This window comes from Phallusia mammillata, chromosome 3 (genome assembly GCF_965637545.1).
Source record: "Phallusia mammillata chromosome 3, kaPhaMamm4.hap1.1, whole genome shotgun sequence".
NCBI lineage: Eukaryota > Metazoa > Chordata > Ascidiacea > Phlebobranchia > Ascidiidae > Phallusia > Phallusia mammillata.
The window spans coordinates 29,982,089-30,000,485 of NC_137254.1; the positions used below are offsets into that span (position 1 = coordinate 29,982,089).

At 36.9% G+C, this 18,397-nt stretch overlaps 4 protein-coding genes across 5 annotated transcripts; 1 reads left to right on the plus strand and 3 right to left on the minus strand.

Annotated features, from left to right (window-relative positions):
- Nucleotides 1-432: 432 nt before the first annotated feature.
- On the minus strand, nucleotides 433-1,167 carry LOC145217470 (uncharacterized). The gene is made up of 3 exons (XM_080084743.1): nucleotides 1,093-1,167; nucleotides 946-1,033; nucleotides 433-530 (listed from the first exon to the last, which is right to left on the minus strand). The coding sequence occupies exons 1-3, from the start codon at nucleotides 1,130-1,132 to the stop codon at nucleotides 488-490; spliced, it is 171 nt and encodes a 56-aa protein (XP_079940869.1). The 5' UTR covers nucleotides 1,133-1,167; the 3' UTR covers nucleotides 433-487.
- A 371-nt stretch (nucleotides 1,168-1,538) lies between these two features.
- LOC145219973 (ornithine decarboxylase-like) lies at nucleotides 1,539-7,208 on the minus strand. Its single transcript, XM_080087268.1, has 7 exons — nucleotides 7,179-7,208; nucleotides 6,055-6,228; nucleotides 5,349-5,521; nucleotides 4,431-4,565; nucleotides 3,482-3,673; nucleotides 2,682-2,848; nucleotides 1,539-1,769 (listed from the first exon to the last, which is right to left on the minus strand). Exons 1-7 carry the CDS (start codon nucleotides 7,206-7,208, stop codon nucleotides 1,630-1,632), a joined length of 1,011 nt encoding a protein of 336 aa, XP_079943394.1. The 3' UTR covers nucleotides 1,539-1,629.
- A 1,536-nt stretch (nucleotides 7,209-8,744) lies between these two features.
- LOC145217467 (plasminogen-like) lies at nucleotides 8,745-15,216 on the plus strand. 2 transcript variants are annotated; one of them, XM_080084740.1, is made up of 14 exons: nucleotides 8,745-8,830; nucleotides 9,331-9,439; nucleotides 9,509-9,603; nucleotides 9,980-10,160; nucleotides 10,398-10,534; nucleotides 10,765-10,975; nucleotides 11,384-11,520; nucleotides 11,789-11,896; nucleotides 12,037-12,166; nucleotides 12,875-13,022; nucleotides 13,422-13,536; nucleotides 13,850-13,986; nucleotides 14,769-14,885; nucleotides 15,053-15,216. In XM_080084740.1, the coding sequence occupies exons 1-14, from the start codon at nucleotides 8,794-8,796 to the stop codon at nucleotides 15,098-15,100; spliced, it is 1,710 nt and encodes a 569-aa protein (XP_079940866.1). In that variant the 5' UTR covers nucleotides 8,745-8,793; the 3' UTR covers nucleotides 15,101-15,216. The 2 variants fall into 2 exon arrangements, with proteins under 2 accessions (XP_079940866.1, XP_079940865.1); XM_080084739.1 differs by lacking the exon at nucleotides 15,053-15,216 and having other exon boundaries at nucleotides 14,769-15,017.
- Nucleotides 15,217-15,361: 145 nt separating this feature from the next.
- Nucleotides 15,362-18,306, minus strand: LOC145217469 (GTP-binding protein Rheb-like). Its single transcript, XM_080084742.1, has 7 exons — nucleotides 18,141-18,306; nucleotides 17,966-18,037; nucleotides 17,472-17,539; nucleotides 17,323-17,405; nucleotides 16,854-16,910; nucleotides 16,560-16,689; nucleotides 15,362-16,253 (listed from the first exon to the last, which is right to left on the minus strand). The coding sequence occupies exons 1-7, from the start codon at nucleotides 18,190-18,192 to the stop codon at nucleotides 16,164-16,166; spliced, it is 552 nt and encodes a 183-aa protein (XP_079940868.1). The 5' UTR covers nucleotides 18,193-18,306; the 3' UTR covers nucleotides 15,362-16,163.
- Between the last annotated feature and the right edge of the window lie 91 nt (nucleotides 18,307-18,397).

Consider the following 18,397-nt stretch of genomic DNA (forward strand, 5'->3'; position numbering starts at 1 on the left):
TCGAGCTAACTGATAGTATTCCAATTTGAAACTTGCAAAACCCAAAATATCTTAACAAACTTATGTCTATGCCATGAAGTTAACCAACTTAGGACGTAATATTTTTTTAACAGCGCTTGATTACTTGTTTTTGATAAAATCAGTGTCTTGTTTATATAGTTACAGAGCTGTCGTTTTTTTTTCTACTATAACTATTAACTTGTGAACCTTATGATATAGGCTAGGCTTACACAGTCTTTATATTTGGTGTTCGGACTATTTTTTGTTACAAACCGACGTAAAATTGAATTGACTATACACTTTTCAAACCTGCATTGCGTTGTGTAAATAAATGCAAGTAATACGCTATAAAAGCTTTCCGATGTTGGCATCCAAGCAGTTCTGTTGCCTTAAAACACTTCAAAAATACAAAAAAACAAAAATAAATCATCGTATGATAATTGTCACAGTATATTTGATTCTGCGCGAATAAAACGGATGAAATAAATTACTCAACGAACATCCTGAATGCAAAACTGTCCACAATTTTTCTGAAACAAAACAAGCAGATTTAAATAATGACTTCAGCAACTCTAGATGCCGTTCCTTGTTGGTGGGAGCAAATGAGGATGAGCACGCAAACTGTGTAATTCCGTTCTGCATTTTTCACAAAATCATGGTTGAATCTACATGTAGTGGTAGTGGTTGATAAAACACAGTTGCTTCACACAAGAATTATTGCAACGGTTTTTAATCTTTATTATAATAGTTACCCTGAGAAGAACCAAATAAATTTGATGTTATATTTTTAAACAGACAATATCACCTAATATATGAAGCAACAGAATCAAAAAAATCGATAAAGCACTACTTCATAAAATCTGTTAATTTTTTTCCTTTGACAGTAATTACCCTCAGGTTAAGAACCACTGAATAACTGTTGCCTGACAAGTATTATATACTTACAACTTGGTTTCTGTGATGTAATAACAAGCTTTATACGTCGTGAAACCATGACAACCCAATCTTGTGAAAGCAGAATATCCCCCAACATCTGACGTAAAACAAAAGCCATTCTTATACTGAATGTTACGTCACAGTTACATATGTCACCTTTCCACGTGATCCAATCGCCTACGTCAACTTCGGGCATCTGTAATGACTTCACAATGACGTCAGAGGCACCCTGGTTGGCCTAAGAACTTGTGTTACGTCAAATGACTCAATGTGTAAAGTGGTACACGCTTGATTTTCGAAAACACTAAATTGTAGTGATGAGACGATACCAGGTTTTGAAGCGAGTACCGATACCGAGTACTTGTACCACGTGTATATACCTTCGATACCGAGTACCGAGTACGATTACCGAGTACTTAAGTACAGTGTTGTACTTAGTTGTATATCACTGGCTAATTTATCTGCCATGGTCGGGATACAGGCGTGCACACGCACATGCCGAAAAATGTAATCACCACGTGATAGCGAAAAAGTGTTTTCCACTTTCGTGCTGACCGAACCGAGTAACGGGTACTCGTCCCATCACTACTAGATTGATTTATAAACCAATATACGTAATCATTATCGCTGAATTCAAAGTTATTGTCGACATCAGTATGTTTGGGGGTAAGATTCTTCACAATTTACCCTTAGTTATGGTAAAATAAAAGGATGTTCGTCCCCATATACAGCAGGACTCACTTCTAACAGCTGTGGATGAAAATGAAAGCCTTCCATTAGAACAGGAGTAAGACTGTTGTACACACTTTCACCAACGCCGTAGCAAACTCGATCTGCAAAAATAAAATAAAACATGGTTGTCTACAAAACGGACAAAAAACAAATAGGCAATAACCGAAAAATCTTCTTTAAAAACAATTAAGGCCATATCCTTAAGTTGTGAACTCCTAAAAGGCCTATTGTTTTTGTATCTTTAAAAAAAGGTTAAAATAAAACAATGTTTTCGTGGATGAAAATCAGGGCTGCCAATGAGAATTTCAACAAAACCCAAGACTCACAGCAAAATAACCCAAGAATTTAAATGAAAACCCAAGGATGCAAAATATGGTTAGAAATGCAATTAATTAGGAAATTTACTCGTTTCATTGACAAATATTTGACAATTTACAGTCCGGAAATGCAACTTTACAAACTTTTGGTAGGAAATGGTCAATGCGAGCAAAGGGAATATTATGTTCAATAAAATATGCAGCAATCGCCAGTTCACTCTTGGCTGTTTGATGATCATCATCTGTTTTCTTTTTCATAAAATTAGTAATGTCTACAGTATATTTAAAAGCTTTAAAACTTCTTTGATGGTTCGCAGTTTTTATGTTTAACGAACATTGATCTATTTGCATTTTTAAGAGTAACGATTGCTTTCACTGTATACTTATCTAGAAAGAATTAAGGTCTAGAATAGAGAAAAAATAAAAGAGATGATAAAAGGGCCCAAACAGTGCAGCTACCCGAAAAACTTTTCTCGTTAAAATAGTTCTTACATATATCTATTTCATCAATAAGACTCAAAACCCAAGAATTGCTATAGTTTTCAAAATAAAACCCAAGAACCCAAGACGTCAAGTAAAAACCCAAGATCTTGGGGCAAAACCCAAGCTTTGGCAGCCCTGCTGATAACATGAACCATGAAAAGGCATTGCAAAACACTAATCTCAAACGGTATTCGATCACGAACAGGACCTCACCTTTCGTGGTCGTTTTGGCAAAAATGTTTGTAACAAGTTCAATCGCAGGTCCGGGTAAGTACCTTCCGGGTTCCGCAATTATTCTTACACCGCTTCCGGCGGGAAAATGTTCGTCCAATGCCTTTCTGATCACTGATGTCGGTTTAAGACGATGTCGTGATGTCATGCTGTACAGGTCTAGTATTTCAGACAAGGGTAGGGTCGCGAAAAACAAGTCGGGAACTAATTTCAACTGCTAATTTACTTGAAACCTAACTTTAGCTAATGTAGTGATGTCTTAAACCAGGGGTCGACAACCTTTTACAAAAACAGGAGCCCTAATGAAGAACAAAATATCTCACTGCCCTGTTCTAATTTTTCGATTTGGTTTCATTTATTGTTTATAACATTGTTGAAACGAGAAATTGAAAGTTGGAACTGCAAAATACATTTATGCGACCTTTTAGAAAAAGTTTTGACAAACAAATACAGCTTTGTGCCAAGCCAATAAGTACAGTTCTCTAAGTAGGTAATTCGTAAAAGTGCCAAACTGTGTTTAAATTTGTCTGGCGGTGATTATCGAACCAATGGCCTAAGTCTAAACTATAGGAGTAACAAAACTATGGGCCATTTATGCAGCCACACGCCGATTTTGGCTGCTTTTTAGGAATACATGTATTAAACAAGTGTTTAAACCACAGACACAAACCGATAATCTAATATGTTTGGCACGTTTGCCTTCTTAATGTCTGTGTTCTATAAAGACCACGAATTTTTACGCTTTATCCAATAATAACTTTAAAGTCCACAGTTATTTTTACTTCTTAATAATTATAACCACCTTCTCGAATGGACTGATCGTTTCGTGTTCCTCGGTACCGGGGAATCCCCCACCGATATCGAGTAGCGAGAATCGAAAACCGACGTCGCGAGCGAAATCGAACAATGTTTTGGAGTCTTCGATCGCTTTACGAAACGAATTGACGCTTGGACACCCGCTTCCCACGTGGAAACTGCAATAGAAATCGTATACGTTGCAATAGAAATCAAATAATCTCGAGGTCATATGATATGCCTGAATTTACAATCATAGATGTGATATAAATTATTGTTAGTAAAGCAGTGGTTCTCGAACTGTGGTACGCGTATCACTAATGGTAAGCCAAAACGTTTCAGGTGGTACAAGAGTAGTTTTCTGTCATACCTAAGTTAAGTCGGATCTAACATTGCAAATCAACCGACGCAACTGATCAGCCCTGGTGTGGATGAAACCCGTGTTTTGGAGATTCTTATGAAATTACTAAATATGCTAACCAGGTCGAGAAAATGCTTTGTCTTGCTCTATCCATTCAAACAGGGTTGATGATTTTAAGTGGTATGCAGCGATAAAAAAAAGTTGTCAGGTGGTACGCGATTCGTATGAGATTTAGAACCAATTAAGTCAGTGGTTCTCAACTAGTGGTCCATGATAACTTTTTGGGTGGTCCACAGGACGTCCACTAAGTGTGGTGGTAAACTAGAGATGATTGCATATTACATGTTAAAAGAGTTTCAAAATGTTAGCTGTTAATAATTGTATCTCACTTCTTGAAAATCTGTTTTAAAATATGATGACCCCAAGTGGTTGTTGTGTATGTTTACTTTAATGTTGCTCAAACATGAAATGGTCCATGATATTAGTTTTACTGGGCCAGTGGTCCAAGGCCTGAAACGAGTCGAGAACCACTGACTTAAGTAAAGTGGTACGGCATAGCTCTTTGGGTACCGTACCTTATTCCAATAATTTCCATGTTCTCGAATTTCGCCAATTCGATCAGCTTTTTTCCTTCTGATACGGAAGCCCCAAACTTCCCCTTGAAGTGAGTTCTGGCTTCAGAGTCGTCAGTTTCGATGCGAAGAACCAACCTATGCAATGGATGCATGAGATTAAACAGAAAGCTGGAATGCAGAGGTCTACATAGGCCAATCTGTCAAACAATTTTAATAGTATATTTCAGTACACCTAGTAATTGGGGTTAAACACTGGGCCCACATGCAACTTTGTCGTTGGATGTGCAGAAGCTATTAAGCGGGTCAAACACACGACAGTCGAACAAACTACCAGCTTTATATGGTGCATCTAGCATTCGGGCCTAAGTCGGGTTTGAATACTGGGTCTGCCTACAAATCTCCGGTTAAAAGCGTAGAAGTTGTAAGGCGGTGGCCAAAATAGGACTGAGCAAATGCCGAAACGTTTAAAGTTAAATTTGCTCCTTTCCTATTTATCCGAAAATCATTGTGTGATGTTCAGTGAGCCTTGAACCTTAAAAACATAACAAAATATATTTTTCACCGCAGGAAATAACTTTTTCACGGTAAACTAGTGTTTCCCAACCTTTTTGTGGTCACGGACCCCTTTCATAAATTTTGTTGGTCCGCGGACCCCAGGTTGGGAACCACTGCTTTAAACTAAACAGTTTTATTTGGTGCACCTAGCATTTGGACCAATAAGTCAGGTTTTAATACACCCTGCAAATCTCCGGTTAAAAGCGTAGAAGTAGAAAAGCTAGGGAAGACATTGTGAGCTAATGCCGAAACTTTTGTTTCAACTTAGAATTAAAATGTGTCGCTTTCGCATTTTTATTCTAATGTTTGTGTCAGGTGTGCAGTGACCTTCGAATCTTGAATAACTCTAAATATATTTCTCACCTTGCCTCAGGAAATAACTTCTTCACTTTCTTCAGTTCCTCCTCGTTGTCAAACGTCATCATTCTGACGTCATTGTTTCGTGCATACGTAATATGTGACGCAAACTTACAGGGGTGGGCGTATATGATGTCATCAGGGCTGACTCCGCATTTAAGAACAAGTGAGATTTCGTTCTGAATTAAAATGAAACCACATTTACGTGAAGATTATGTGAAAATGCAAATTCGTTATAACTATAGTTTACCAAACTGGGGCCGCTTGAGGCGTTTTTGCGAAGAGGTTATCAGTCAAAATTAATTGTACGTGCTTGGCGGTAAACATACGTAAAAAAGAATTTTTTTAATGCACGGGATTCGTGTGATTTAGAAAAAAAATATCTGCTCAAGGATAAACAACAAAAAGAGGTAGGGCACCCTTTTTTTAGGGGTCGCAGGCACTATTAATTTTTCTGCTCTCTTGCGATTTATTAAAATGTCTATAGCGCATCGCGCGAATGACGCCAACACCTTGTTCTGATTAAAAACCAAAAATCTATTAATACAAACCTAAATGCTGTTAAAAACTGACGGTTCAGCATCTTCATACAGGTTGTCTAGCATTTTACAAACTTTGAAACACAACAGTCCGTTTTTTGGTCTGAACTGTTTTAGGCAAGACACGAGACCTACAAAAGTAACCATCAGGAAATATTTTATGTATGTTGTACCTTGCTCGCACTGTCATATCCACATCCCAAAGCGGCTAAAGTACTGATAATCGGGTGCAACGCGTTTGCCTTCACTGCGTAGAAGGGGTGAACGCGAGGAAGTTCCCTTTGCCATCTCTTAAATTGCTCCAACAAAATTCCAATGTCGGCAAGTAGGAAAGTTTCATCCCAATCCTAAAAATTGGCCTGTGACGACTGATGGTAAATGAGTTCGTTTCGTTTGGAGAAAGAACATAACATAGGGTCGCAATGGCACTAAAACAATCACCAAGTTGGGAATAGCTGCCCAACGTTAAAACCTTATGATGCACAAAAGGCACAATTGGTGGACAATGGGTGAACGCGCAACAGCTAAAGCGCTTTGTGACTGGATCTCACAAAACAGTGAGTGTGATGTACTGTGAGAGGTTTAAAGACTAAAAAGCAGCCGGGAAGAGATCATGAAGAGAAGTTTCAAGTTGCTATTAGATTTCGACAACTTTGGTAACGAGAAAACCCTAAAACCGCAGCACAACATTGCGAAGAAAATACCAAAACAAAAAGAACGCTACTTTAAACCCTTTACTAATATCTAAGTCGGAGTCAGCGCCAGGCAAACCACCTTTTCACCAACTATTTACGCCAAGTTCTTAGCATTAGGTATCTTGACATGATCTCTTAAGGAAACTAAACTTGCCTCTTTATTTCGATTCCGGTCAATAATTTTCTTTGCCACTTGATGTGTGTCATGTCATCGGGAACAATCGAAACTTCCTGGTGAAGGGGTGCATGTATCGATTGGGAAATAAAGTTATTGTCGTCATTGGTAGGCATGGCAACAGGTCAGTGTAGTTTTTCAACGGTTTACCAGGAGTTCTGTTTCAAACCAATAAAAACCAGCAAGTAAAAAACGAATTTTGGTCAGAGTTAGTACACTTCAAACACTCTGAATTGAGTAATATTGCACTATCTTTCACAAATGTCGTTTTGCATTCGTTTGACCAATGGTACTGTTGTATAGCATTATTGGTTTGACAGTGACACCAAGCCAGTCTTTTACCAAGTTAGTGAGCAGGTCTAGACTGTCATTAATTAAATTACCACGACAATTCCACCTTGCTTTCAACTCTACAATGAACGCTTACTCTGTTAAACGATTCAGGATCAAAATACATTCTAACTGTAGTAAGTCATTCTTATTAAAACACGGAAAAAACATTGATCGGTAACTAATGTCATTTCAATGTATGAGGCACGTTTTTAACATGTAATACCAAAAAGTTGTAGCGAATTTAGGTTACTGATTTTAGGCACATGACGTTTAGACTAATAAACCGAACTGCAACCACATAGCTACTGCTTAAGCACACAATTGACCTGGTCAAACTGGTAACGCGACGAGGTTGGTCATAAGCTAATATTTGCTAACAACAGAACAGAACATGCGCCAGTTAACGCATTATTGCATCCGGGGTAATTTACCTTCAAATAAAAGTTTCGCATCTAAAGTAAAAAAGCGTAGGATTATGTTGTTGCGTTCAGTTATTGTGTTAAATATTTACGAAAAATTATTTAAATGTTCTTCTAAAAATTCTGGACGGAACATATTTAAATAAAACAATCTAGAACTTTAAATAAAGTAAGTGTACCTACCTGTTTTGAAATTCGACATTTTTTCTGCACACAATTATACTTTAAACTTTAAAGGGAACAAAAATGGGGTGACACTAAAACGCTGAATGGGCGGGACGTCGCGGAAACCGTTAAATATCGGGTAAATTGTTGACGGTTAGTGCTATTAGGGTTGGGTTGAGGTTTTGTAAAAGTATGTGAATCAAAAAATGTCCCTGCCTAAAACTTATTCAGCTGTTTCCTGACATTCAGCAAAAATGCTTGGGCGGGAAGTCTCCCTCGGCCGCTGAATGTTTCGCTCGGTCGCGGAAGGTATCCGGGGGGATTATTTTTAATGATTTTCTATCATAAAACCTTATCCCAACCTTAATAGCACTAACCGTCAGCAATTTAACCCGATATTCAGCGATTTTCACGACGTCCCGCCATCTCGCGCCCGTCCCGCCCATTCAGCGTTTTAGTGTCACCCCAAAAATGCCAGCGTCTTCAAAGTGCCTAGCTCTTCATGTTTCTGGGTCTTCGTTGCACTGGGCATGTTGTTCAAAAAGCAGAAAAATCGGCTTAATTTGCAATATAAAATAGATTACTACCAAAATTCTTTAAAATTTACAGAGAAAAACCCAACAATTTAATAAAAGTGTACACAAACGGGACTTACATTTTCAATAATGCGACACAACATTTTTTCCGCCAAAATTTTAAGGTACAATACCAAACTACATAGAATTAACAATTATTATTTTTAAATAATGGGTGCAAAACTATTTTCAAAAGAAAAGATTTAATTCGATCCGATTATTAAAATTTACCATGTCGGTCTGTGAATTTCTGTAATTTAATCTTAGGAAAACATGTAATTAGGAATTACATGCATTGAATTTCCCACGAACAAGCCGAAAGCTTGGAATAAGCGAATCGAATTAGCTATTTAACAATATAGAACACCTTGCGTCTGAAGGCAGGGCGGTAATTATCCCGCTTCATTGTTTTTATTACAACTCTTTGAATCTTCTTTCAACAGAAGTCCTTTGTTTTCTTTTTGTGACCGGCGGCACTTTATAAGCAGGAGGACTCCGCCAAGAATTTCACATTACATCTTTATACAGACGAACATCACAGCTTGGAAAAATGGAAGTTTTAGTAATGATGTGTGTGATAATTTCAGGTACGTTTGTGCTAAAGATTGCAAAAAGGCGTAGAGAACCTAACAAATAGGTCAAAATATGAAATAAAGTGTTATAGAAAATAAGCAATTTAAGACTAAGCTTGTTGATATGGCTATCAAATTGTAGTTAAATAACGTGTTAAAAGAGATTATGTCAAGTTATTTAACTGAAAACTCTGACAAGGCAATGTATGTGGCAGTTGCTGTTAGAAGTTTGCGTAGTATTAACGCTTGTATTTTACCAGTGGGTGCATTGTCCCCCAGTTTAGCGAAATGGCTTAAATGGGATAGACACAGTGGTGGGATTCAGCCGGTTTGCACCGGTTCTATGGAACCGTCTCACGAAATTTAATGAGATCAGCGAACCGGTTGGCATTACTGGTTACTGTCAATGGACTTTTTGTAACAGAACCAACTGAAAAATATGACATTTGGGATAGAACCCACCACTGGATAGAGCACTGTACATTTTTTATGCTAATCTACTTCATTCATATCAGGAACTCACCTTACTCTTGGCGAAGTGATACTTCTCGACGCAGGCCGATGGACGGACTGGTCTTCGTGGGACGCGTGTACACGGTCGTGTGGAACGGGTGTGCAATACAAGTGAGTTTTTTTGTACTTGTGTATTGTGCTTCTCTCGCAACGAATTTATCCGGATCTGTGCGTCCACAGAATGAGAGAATGCGTGAACGGAACTGTAGGAACCGGAGGCTGTGCTGGTTCGTATTGGGAAGCGAGGAGATGTAATACAGAAGAATGTGACGAAGGTAAGCTTGTTTGGAAAAATAGAATGGCTAAAACTGTCAAACTTTTAAAGTCTGGTAATTCAGTCGCATTTTAAACGCCATTATAAGGTGGCAGCGTTGGGACACAGACGTATTATCCGCCATTACTTAAGATGGCTTCTTGTAACTATTAGTAACAGTTGTTTTTAATGCTTTTTATTGTGATAACTTCTCAAGCCAGTCGCGTCGAACGCAACGATATCGTTTTTCTGCTTTCTTGACGTGAATTTGCGAATTTAATTCCCTTGTTGCTTTTTCCATAAATTTCTGGTAACTAGGAGTGAAAAATCCTAAAACATTTACCGACTAAAATGGTACTTGTTACAAACACAATACAAAATGCTAAACTGTTCGTTAGATTCCCAATCGAACGTAACAAGCGACGTCACTGAAGCAGAAACGACGTCACCGATCGATGACGTCACTGTGGAATGTTACGAGCAAGGTCACGCGGGAGAGTACAGGGGAACGGCGAATCGATCCAGACTAGGATACGATTGTCAGAGTTGGACGAGTCGGACGCCGCATTTTCACACATTGTAAGTTTGATTGGCTGATTAGGCGTTGTTATGGCAGCGTGAAAAGCTTTAAACAACTACGATTCTTTATTAGTATTTTCGGCATCTGTAATGCTATATAATACGGAAAAATGAACAAGCTATTTGGTAAAACAGCCTTGTACGTGTAGTGTCGTGTCAAAGACGCGTGTAATGTAATACGTATGCATCTGCTTATAGCGGGTGTTTTTTACAATCTCTCTCGTTCTCTCTCTTTAGCACCCCCTTCCGGTTTCCCGAGGGCGGTTTAGGAAGCCACAATCTTTGTCGAAGTCCGGATAAAGATCACACACCATGGTGTTTCACCACTAACCCATACAAACGATGGGATTATTGCTCTGTGCCAAAATGTGAAGGTCAGTGTCCAACTATACATGTACTTGTTTATTGTATAAAGATCAGTTCAGTTTATTTTTGCCTCATATTCATCGTTTTGGAGCAATTATCTCGTAAATATGCACACCCAAATTTTTTATTTTTATTGCATTTTCTACCCTAATAAAACGTTAATGGCCAATTTTGTGCATTTGGATTTACCATCAGGGCATCACCAAATTGTACAATAACATGAAAGAAATCGTTACAGAAACAACAACAACTGTAGCTACAACAACAACAGTACCAACAACTACAACTGAACAACAGACAACAACAACAGCAGTACAACCACCACTTCCACCTGTCATTGGATGTTTCGATCCAGCTGATGTCACTGGTTACCGTGGAAAGCAGAATTTTACCCATGCAGGGACAAAATGTCAAATTTGGGATTCGTTTACTCCCCATGCTCATATTTAGTAAGTTAAGCAAGAGTTTTTCATTTTTGTTTTATCCGGGGCTATTACTTCAGCTGGGGGGTTACTAATGGGTTAACCATGGTCAAAATGCTCAGATAGAACCATGCAATTATCTGGATTTGGATGTAGTGCAGTTAGAATAATATGCTAGATGTGTTGTAAGAACAATATGCGACAATGGGTGTACAGTATAAAGGAAGTGAACCAAAGCATGACAAGCTGCAAACTGAAATGCAGCAGAGCAGCCAATACATTGCTTCATATTTATAGGGCTAATATCTTTTCAACGGCTGCCCTGATGAGACCTTATGGGTCAAAACGGTGTGCACTGTCTGTAGAATATATAATATGTGATATAAACCCACAAATATTATTGTCATATTAAACTTAATGGCAACATTTATACAGTACATCATCTCGCTTCCCTGGCAAAGGATTAGGCAACCACAATTTCTGTCGCAATCCTGATGGGGACGTACAGCCATGGTGTTTCACAACGGACCCAAGCATCAACTGGGCTTACTGTGATGTGCCAACTTGCTCTAGTAAGCCCATTTTTAAAACAAATCTGACTGTAACCATAGAAACAGAACTTTTGAGTACTGTAAGAGATAAAGGAACCAAAATTAAACTACAGATAGCAGAACATTTAAAGTAACCAATCAAGACCATGAATAAGCCATCCACTATATCTAAATACAACAAGCTTGGTGATTGAACAATCTTAAACATTACATCAGATATAATTGACGATTCTAGGACTTCAATTATATACAACCAAGATGCAAACATACAAAAAACTATTATTTTCAGGTACAACAACCAAACAACCAGCGGTTACATCCACGTCAACATTAACTGCCACATGTGGGCAGACTTTTCAATCACTTTCATTGGATCTGCCATATCGAATTGTTGGGGGTAAGTTCTACTTTTATTCGAATAGTTTTGATGAATGAGATTAAGTTATACAAGCTATTGTATAGGCATAGTATGACAAATGCCAGAAGAGCTCTATAAACTTGAGATTAAGTTATAATGCTTGTGTGATTTTAAACCAGGAGTGGAAGCAACACCAGGCAGCCTTCCATGGCAGGTATCACTTCGAAACGCAAGAAACAACGGACATTTTTGTGGTGCTTCCATCATACACAAGCGATGGGTTTTAACTGCAGCACATTGTATAACAAGGTGAACAAAAACAACCCAGTCATAAGCAATATAAACCTCACCCATTACACCAGGGGTGGGAAACCTATTTCAATGTGGGGCCAAATACAATTTGCGATAATAAAATCGTGGACCGCACCTTTACATAACACAAGGTGATTTTAGCCACAATATTGCCATAGCGCAGAAAAATAGCATCGGGTGCACTAATCTGCTCAAAAATATAATAATTGGACTTGTTTGCCAGTAGATTTAAAATCCAAGTGTCTATGCCGCCCGCACAACTTTAATCAATGAGCCGCCTGTGGCCTGTGGGCCTGCAGATTGCCCACCCCTGCACTACACATTAGCTTATCCAATTAGTTAATGTAAGCATGTAATTTACTAATCTACTGCCAATGGTTTGCTTTGTATTTCTTTACTAAGCCAAATAAAATCAATAACTAAGGTTGTAATTTTGTACAATCAGATACAGATACAATAGCATAACATGAATTTGGCGAACTCAGTTAATCATATGACCAGTTTTCTAAGCTTTTCTATTTGTTTATCCTGAGAACTTTCTCAATAAATTCATGCAGTTGGGATTTTTTAACCCTATGCTATTAAATGGATATGCGAATAACCGGATTTGTCTGTACTGGCTTTGTATTCTTGCTAAGAATTTGTATATATTTGCCAAAAAATCAGCTAGAAATAGAACTAACAAACAATTCAAATATTTTGCAGCAATGAGCCCAGCAGATATTATGGATATGTTGGAAAACATCAAAAATATCAACGTGATCCAACACAGTTAAGAATCAACTTCCAATCAATTTACAAACACCAACTGTTCAACAGAATCACTCTTCAAAATGACATTACTTTGTTAAAGGTGGGTCAAAACCTCTTAATTGTTATAAGCCTGAGCAATAAGCATTACATGAAGTCCAATAAACTAGTTTAAGTGTTAGTTCAAGTCAAATGTTTTTGCTTTCAACACTTAATAATGATGCTTTTATAGAAGTCAGCATCCAGTGTTATTCAAATCATAATTTGTTGGTGAAAAACAAGTTTTTTTATGACAACAATATGATGCTATGGAACAATACATACGGATTTGTTCATAAGTTTAATGGTGAAAATAACAGCCCAAATAGACATGAAAACGACATGCTTTATTTTTCAAACGTTTTGGCAAATGCTCATGCCATTATCAGTGATATGAAGGCCACATCAGTTACACCCGTTTTATAATATGATGCTGATCAGTAATGAGATTTTTTGTGTACAGCTTACAGATGATCTGACATTCACAGACAACATACAGCCAATATGTCTTCCTACATCCAACGCAGACCTTGAGCCAGGAAGAATGACACTAGTGTCTGGATGGGGAACCACCCTAGGTGAGAACAACTGTTTGACACATTTCGCATAAAACAGAAAAGGAATATATGCATATATATGGTCACCTATAAGTTGCTTTACTGTAAATATTATCAAACACCGCCAGAAAAGATTGGATACTTTCCAGCTAAGTAATTTTGTAAAGGAAGTGTATTTTGATTGGGAAATCACCTAAAGGGGACAACCCCTTGTTTCATTCAAGAGGCAATTGGAATATTTTTCGTGAAAGAAGTGAGATCTCAAAATCTTTTACTCCTGTTTCACCTAGGTAAAGTATTGCAACAAATTAATCATTTTGAAATGGTTTTGCAGGCACGGGATCATCCAGTGTATTACGACAAGCCACCGTTCCTCTCATAGACACAGAGGAGTGCAGAGAAATGATCAACGGAGTTTTTCAAGGCATGATATGTGCTGGATATAAGGATGGTGGAAGAGACTCATGTCAGGTAAAATGAATAATTATGTAATTATTGATCTAACACAGTACATGCAAATACAAGTGATTCTGTCAGATGCTGACTATACAAAGTTATTGTACTTTGCTGTTATTAGCATGAGATTAAGGTTTTATTCTTAATGGCAGATGACAATGTAGTTCAGGAGTGTCCAAAGTGCGGCCTGCGGGCCAAATGCGGCCCCAGGCGGCTTTTCGCGTGGTCCGCACTATTTTTTTCAAATTGTGTTGCATATGGCCTCCATAGTTTGGATTAAGTTTTTGGGTTTTGGCGACTTGTGACTTCATGCAAAAGCTTTCCATGGAACTTAAGAAAGCGTACATGATGCTGACGCAACAAAATCCAACAATTTCCCACATATTTGGGTTCTAATTCTAAAAAACGTTGGCCCGCGGGCGTCTTAACCTGGTAAAAATTGGTCCCCATTAAAAAAAGTTTGGACACCTCTGATGTAGTTTGTTCACATAAAACACGTTTATGACCAAGTACTTCTTGTGTAAATGGATTTACTTTGACCCTTGAACAAACATAGTAAATTTAGCTACAAATGATTCTGTTTGCAATGCTAAGGTGCTTTGGTGTAATTGTTGCTTATAAACTGAATTTGTCTTTCATTGCATATTTCAATGTAAAAATATAAATGTAAAAGTCTAAGAACAAGAACTTTCTTTTTTGGCATAATTTGTGTTTTTTTTGAACTAATTAATTTAAACATTATAACCACTACATATAGTACATTTGTATTCAAGTTACATATTGTGTATTGTGTACAGGGAGATAGTGGTGGACCGCTGGCTGGAATAACAGATGAAAATCGATATGAACTGATCGGCGTGGTTTCATGGGGTTATGGATGCGCGTTACCCAATAACCCAGGGGTTTACGCACAGGTATGTTTGTTTAACACATGTTCACTTGATCCAAGAGTCCGAAGGTTGGGTATTAAGGCTTGTTATGATTTCAAAGCAGTAGAATAGTTTTGCAATGGAGCAAACAGATTGACAACAAAATGAAATTGACAAACATTCTGACAGTGTTTTTCTTTTTTTGTTAACAGGTTTCATATTTCGTGCCGTGGATCAACAATATTCTGGCAAACAACTGATGGTTTTAATGTCTTTTGTGTTGTTGTATTGTTGATTTTTTTGCGAAAATGTTTGTTGTTTTTTACATTTCTCTTCTCTGTTACTTCGGATGTAATACAATTTGCTTGAAGTCTTATATGCTGATATACAGAAATGCCTACCTCAAAACTTTGCATACATTATAAACAGCTTAACTTTGCAAATGAAACAGCTCAACTTTGTGACTTTTACAGGATAAAATGTTACTAAAGCATGCTAAAACTTCAAGTGTAAAGCAAAGATTAAAATGTCATTAATATTATTTATTTTAGTTTCTGTGGAAATATCCACGGTTGAGGGTTAGTATGTAAAGGGCAGCAAAAAACACCATAAGATAAGTAGATAACAAATAAATAATGGTCAATGAAATGATTCTTATATACAATACAGAGGATGGGAAACCTTCTGCATTTGGGTCAACAAGCTGACATTTGTAGCCTGAAGTTATGTTTGGTTATTTTTTTCACCCCAAATGTCTAAGTGTAAGAAAAACATGCGAAAATAAGTGGTTTCTATAAGCAATAAACTGTCAAGTGGCTTACTCAAACAAAAAGATAGCCCCACCCCTGTATTATACCAAGTTTATGGGCACAACTAAGATGAAAAGATACAAACAACAACTAAACTATTTGCCTACAACTGCCAACTATGTACCTACACTAAAACAACACAATTAAAATCAACAAAAACCAAGAATTACAAAAACTTAACATGCTTGTTCCACATTTGACCTACAAGTATAATAAACATGTGCCACAAAAAATTGACGTTTCTATTTAACTTTAACACTCAGGCCATAAAATTGCCAACCCAAACACACATTATAATAATGTTACAACCATAGGTAATTTACATCAAATAATTTGCTGTTCAAAAATAACAGTTTCCAATATATATGTCTTCATACAATTTACAACTATGGCATAATGTTGACCAAGCACCAACTTTCTGACCTGGGCATAACCATAATCTTTCTCTCATCTATTGTTTTTCGCGAGAAGTGATGCTTTCTTATGTTTAGAGAAGGCTCAAGTCATGGCCTTCTCAAGATATTAAGCACTTTTTTTCTTCTGGTGCATTTCCATCTTGTTTCTCAACTTCTGTGATTATTCCCTTGAATATCGATTGGACGTCCTACAAAATAAAACATATTTTTAAAACAAAAAATGTACAATTTGAACATTTGGTATTATATATTTTGAGGGAAGCAACATTTGCATCAAAGGCACAGAATCACGCGACAGTTACAAAAACCTTATAGTTGAAAATAATAAATTAAATTAAAACAAACATTTATTTTTCACACTATTAGTAAAGATACAAGTTCAAATTATTAACAAAAAGTTTCATACATCATTTAACAAAGCACTGAATAAAATTCTATCATTGAAAAGTTTCGTAACTTCTGTAATACTTTACATTACATGAAATAAATCTCACCAGATTATGTTTTGCTGATGTTTCGTAAAAAGTAGCTTCCCAATTCTTGGCAAGATTTCTTCCCATTTCCGTTGTTACTTTCCTTTCCATGTGAAGATCTGTTTTGTTTCCGACCAAAACCAGCGGAATTCTACAAAATAACACTGCTTCTTTTCATCCACAGAAATACTAGGCAAACTTATTTGTATCATGCAAAGAAACCTTCAAAATAAAAACAAGGATCACACTAAAATGTTTTCAAGTTTTAGTTTTTGACAGTGATAAATTTAGAGCATATTTATATGAAACACTTACTTTATCCTTCCAATCATGTCCAATAACTTTTCGTGTATCACTTTGACTACTTCAAAACTGAAATACAATTTATCTTTTTACATAAACAAGTTGTTCATACAAACCAAAACAAAAACTTAAAAGCTTTAATAAAATCAAAATGTTGCATAAAGCAAAGGTATAATAAATTGTATGCGATGATGATAAACTAAATTCAGTGGTGGGATTCAAATTTTTGCCAGCCGCTTCCATCACAAAAGTCGTATTTTTCAGCCGGTTCTGTTACAAAAAGTCCATTGACAGTAAAGTAATGCTAACCGGTTCGCTGATCTCATAAAATTTCGTGACGCGGTTCTATAGAATCGGTGCGAACCGGCTGAATCCCACCGCTGACTAAATTCTCACAACATCCAAATAATAAAACATTTACAATATATGCTTTAATAGCAATTTTGTTGTTAAAGCAAAACTAGTTCTTTTGTTATTGCACCTTTTTGTTGAGGTTACAGAATAAACAAGAATGTATCCGTGAATATCCAATGCATAGGAATCAGGAAAAAGGGAATATTCATCCTACAAATATTGTTTGCTTTATTCTTCGTTTCATTGTATGATAAAAACACATTATTCACAACTCACCTGTCCAGCAGTGTCAACTATGTGTAGAACATAATCCTGATTTCCCAAACGGATTTGACGGGTGAAAGCTAAATACAAGAAAACCTATCAGATATAGTTTAGGAATGAAAATTTTATACTACAGAACACAACATGTAAACCAGTGGTTATCAACTCGTTTCGGGCCATGGACCACCGGCCCAGTAAAAGTAATATCGTGGACCATTTAATTTTTGAGCAAGATTGAAGTTCGCATACAAAACAACCATTTGGGCTTGAAACATAATTCTTAAAACCGATTTTCAAGAAGTGAGATACAATTATTACCAGCCAACATTTTGATACTCTTTCAACATGTAATATGCAATCATCTCTAGTTTATCACCAAATTTAGTGAATGTCTTGTGGACCACCCAAAAAGTCATCATGGACCACTAATTGTCCATGGACCACCACTTGAGAACCACTGATGTAAACGTACTACAAATATGTAAATAAAAATTCAAAAAGCTTACTATTTTCAATCGTTGGATCGTAAGATTCTACGAACTGATTTTCAACGAACTGGAGTGTAATTGAAGACTTTCCTATTTAAATTTGAAAATGCAAAAACTATTAGAACTAATGCAAAAAAACACTGGAGCAAGTTTGCACAAGTACAACACAAGATAACTTTGCTGTGGAACTTACCAACTGAGCGATAACCCACAATTGCGAGTTTTCTTTCACGAGGAGGTGCCATTACTGTATACTGTTGCTTTTTGAACGTTACAACTGTTTCTGCAGGAAATATTACGCACAAAACCACACTAATAACAGATTTAAATGCCTAAAACAAGTTCAAAAACTATAAAACCTCGAAACATTTGTTTTCATGCGTCGCTTCACGCGATGTCGCGTGTCGCTTAAGGCGTCATGTTTTGATGTTTTTTCGTTTGATAAGGTTT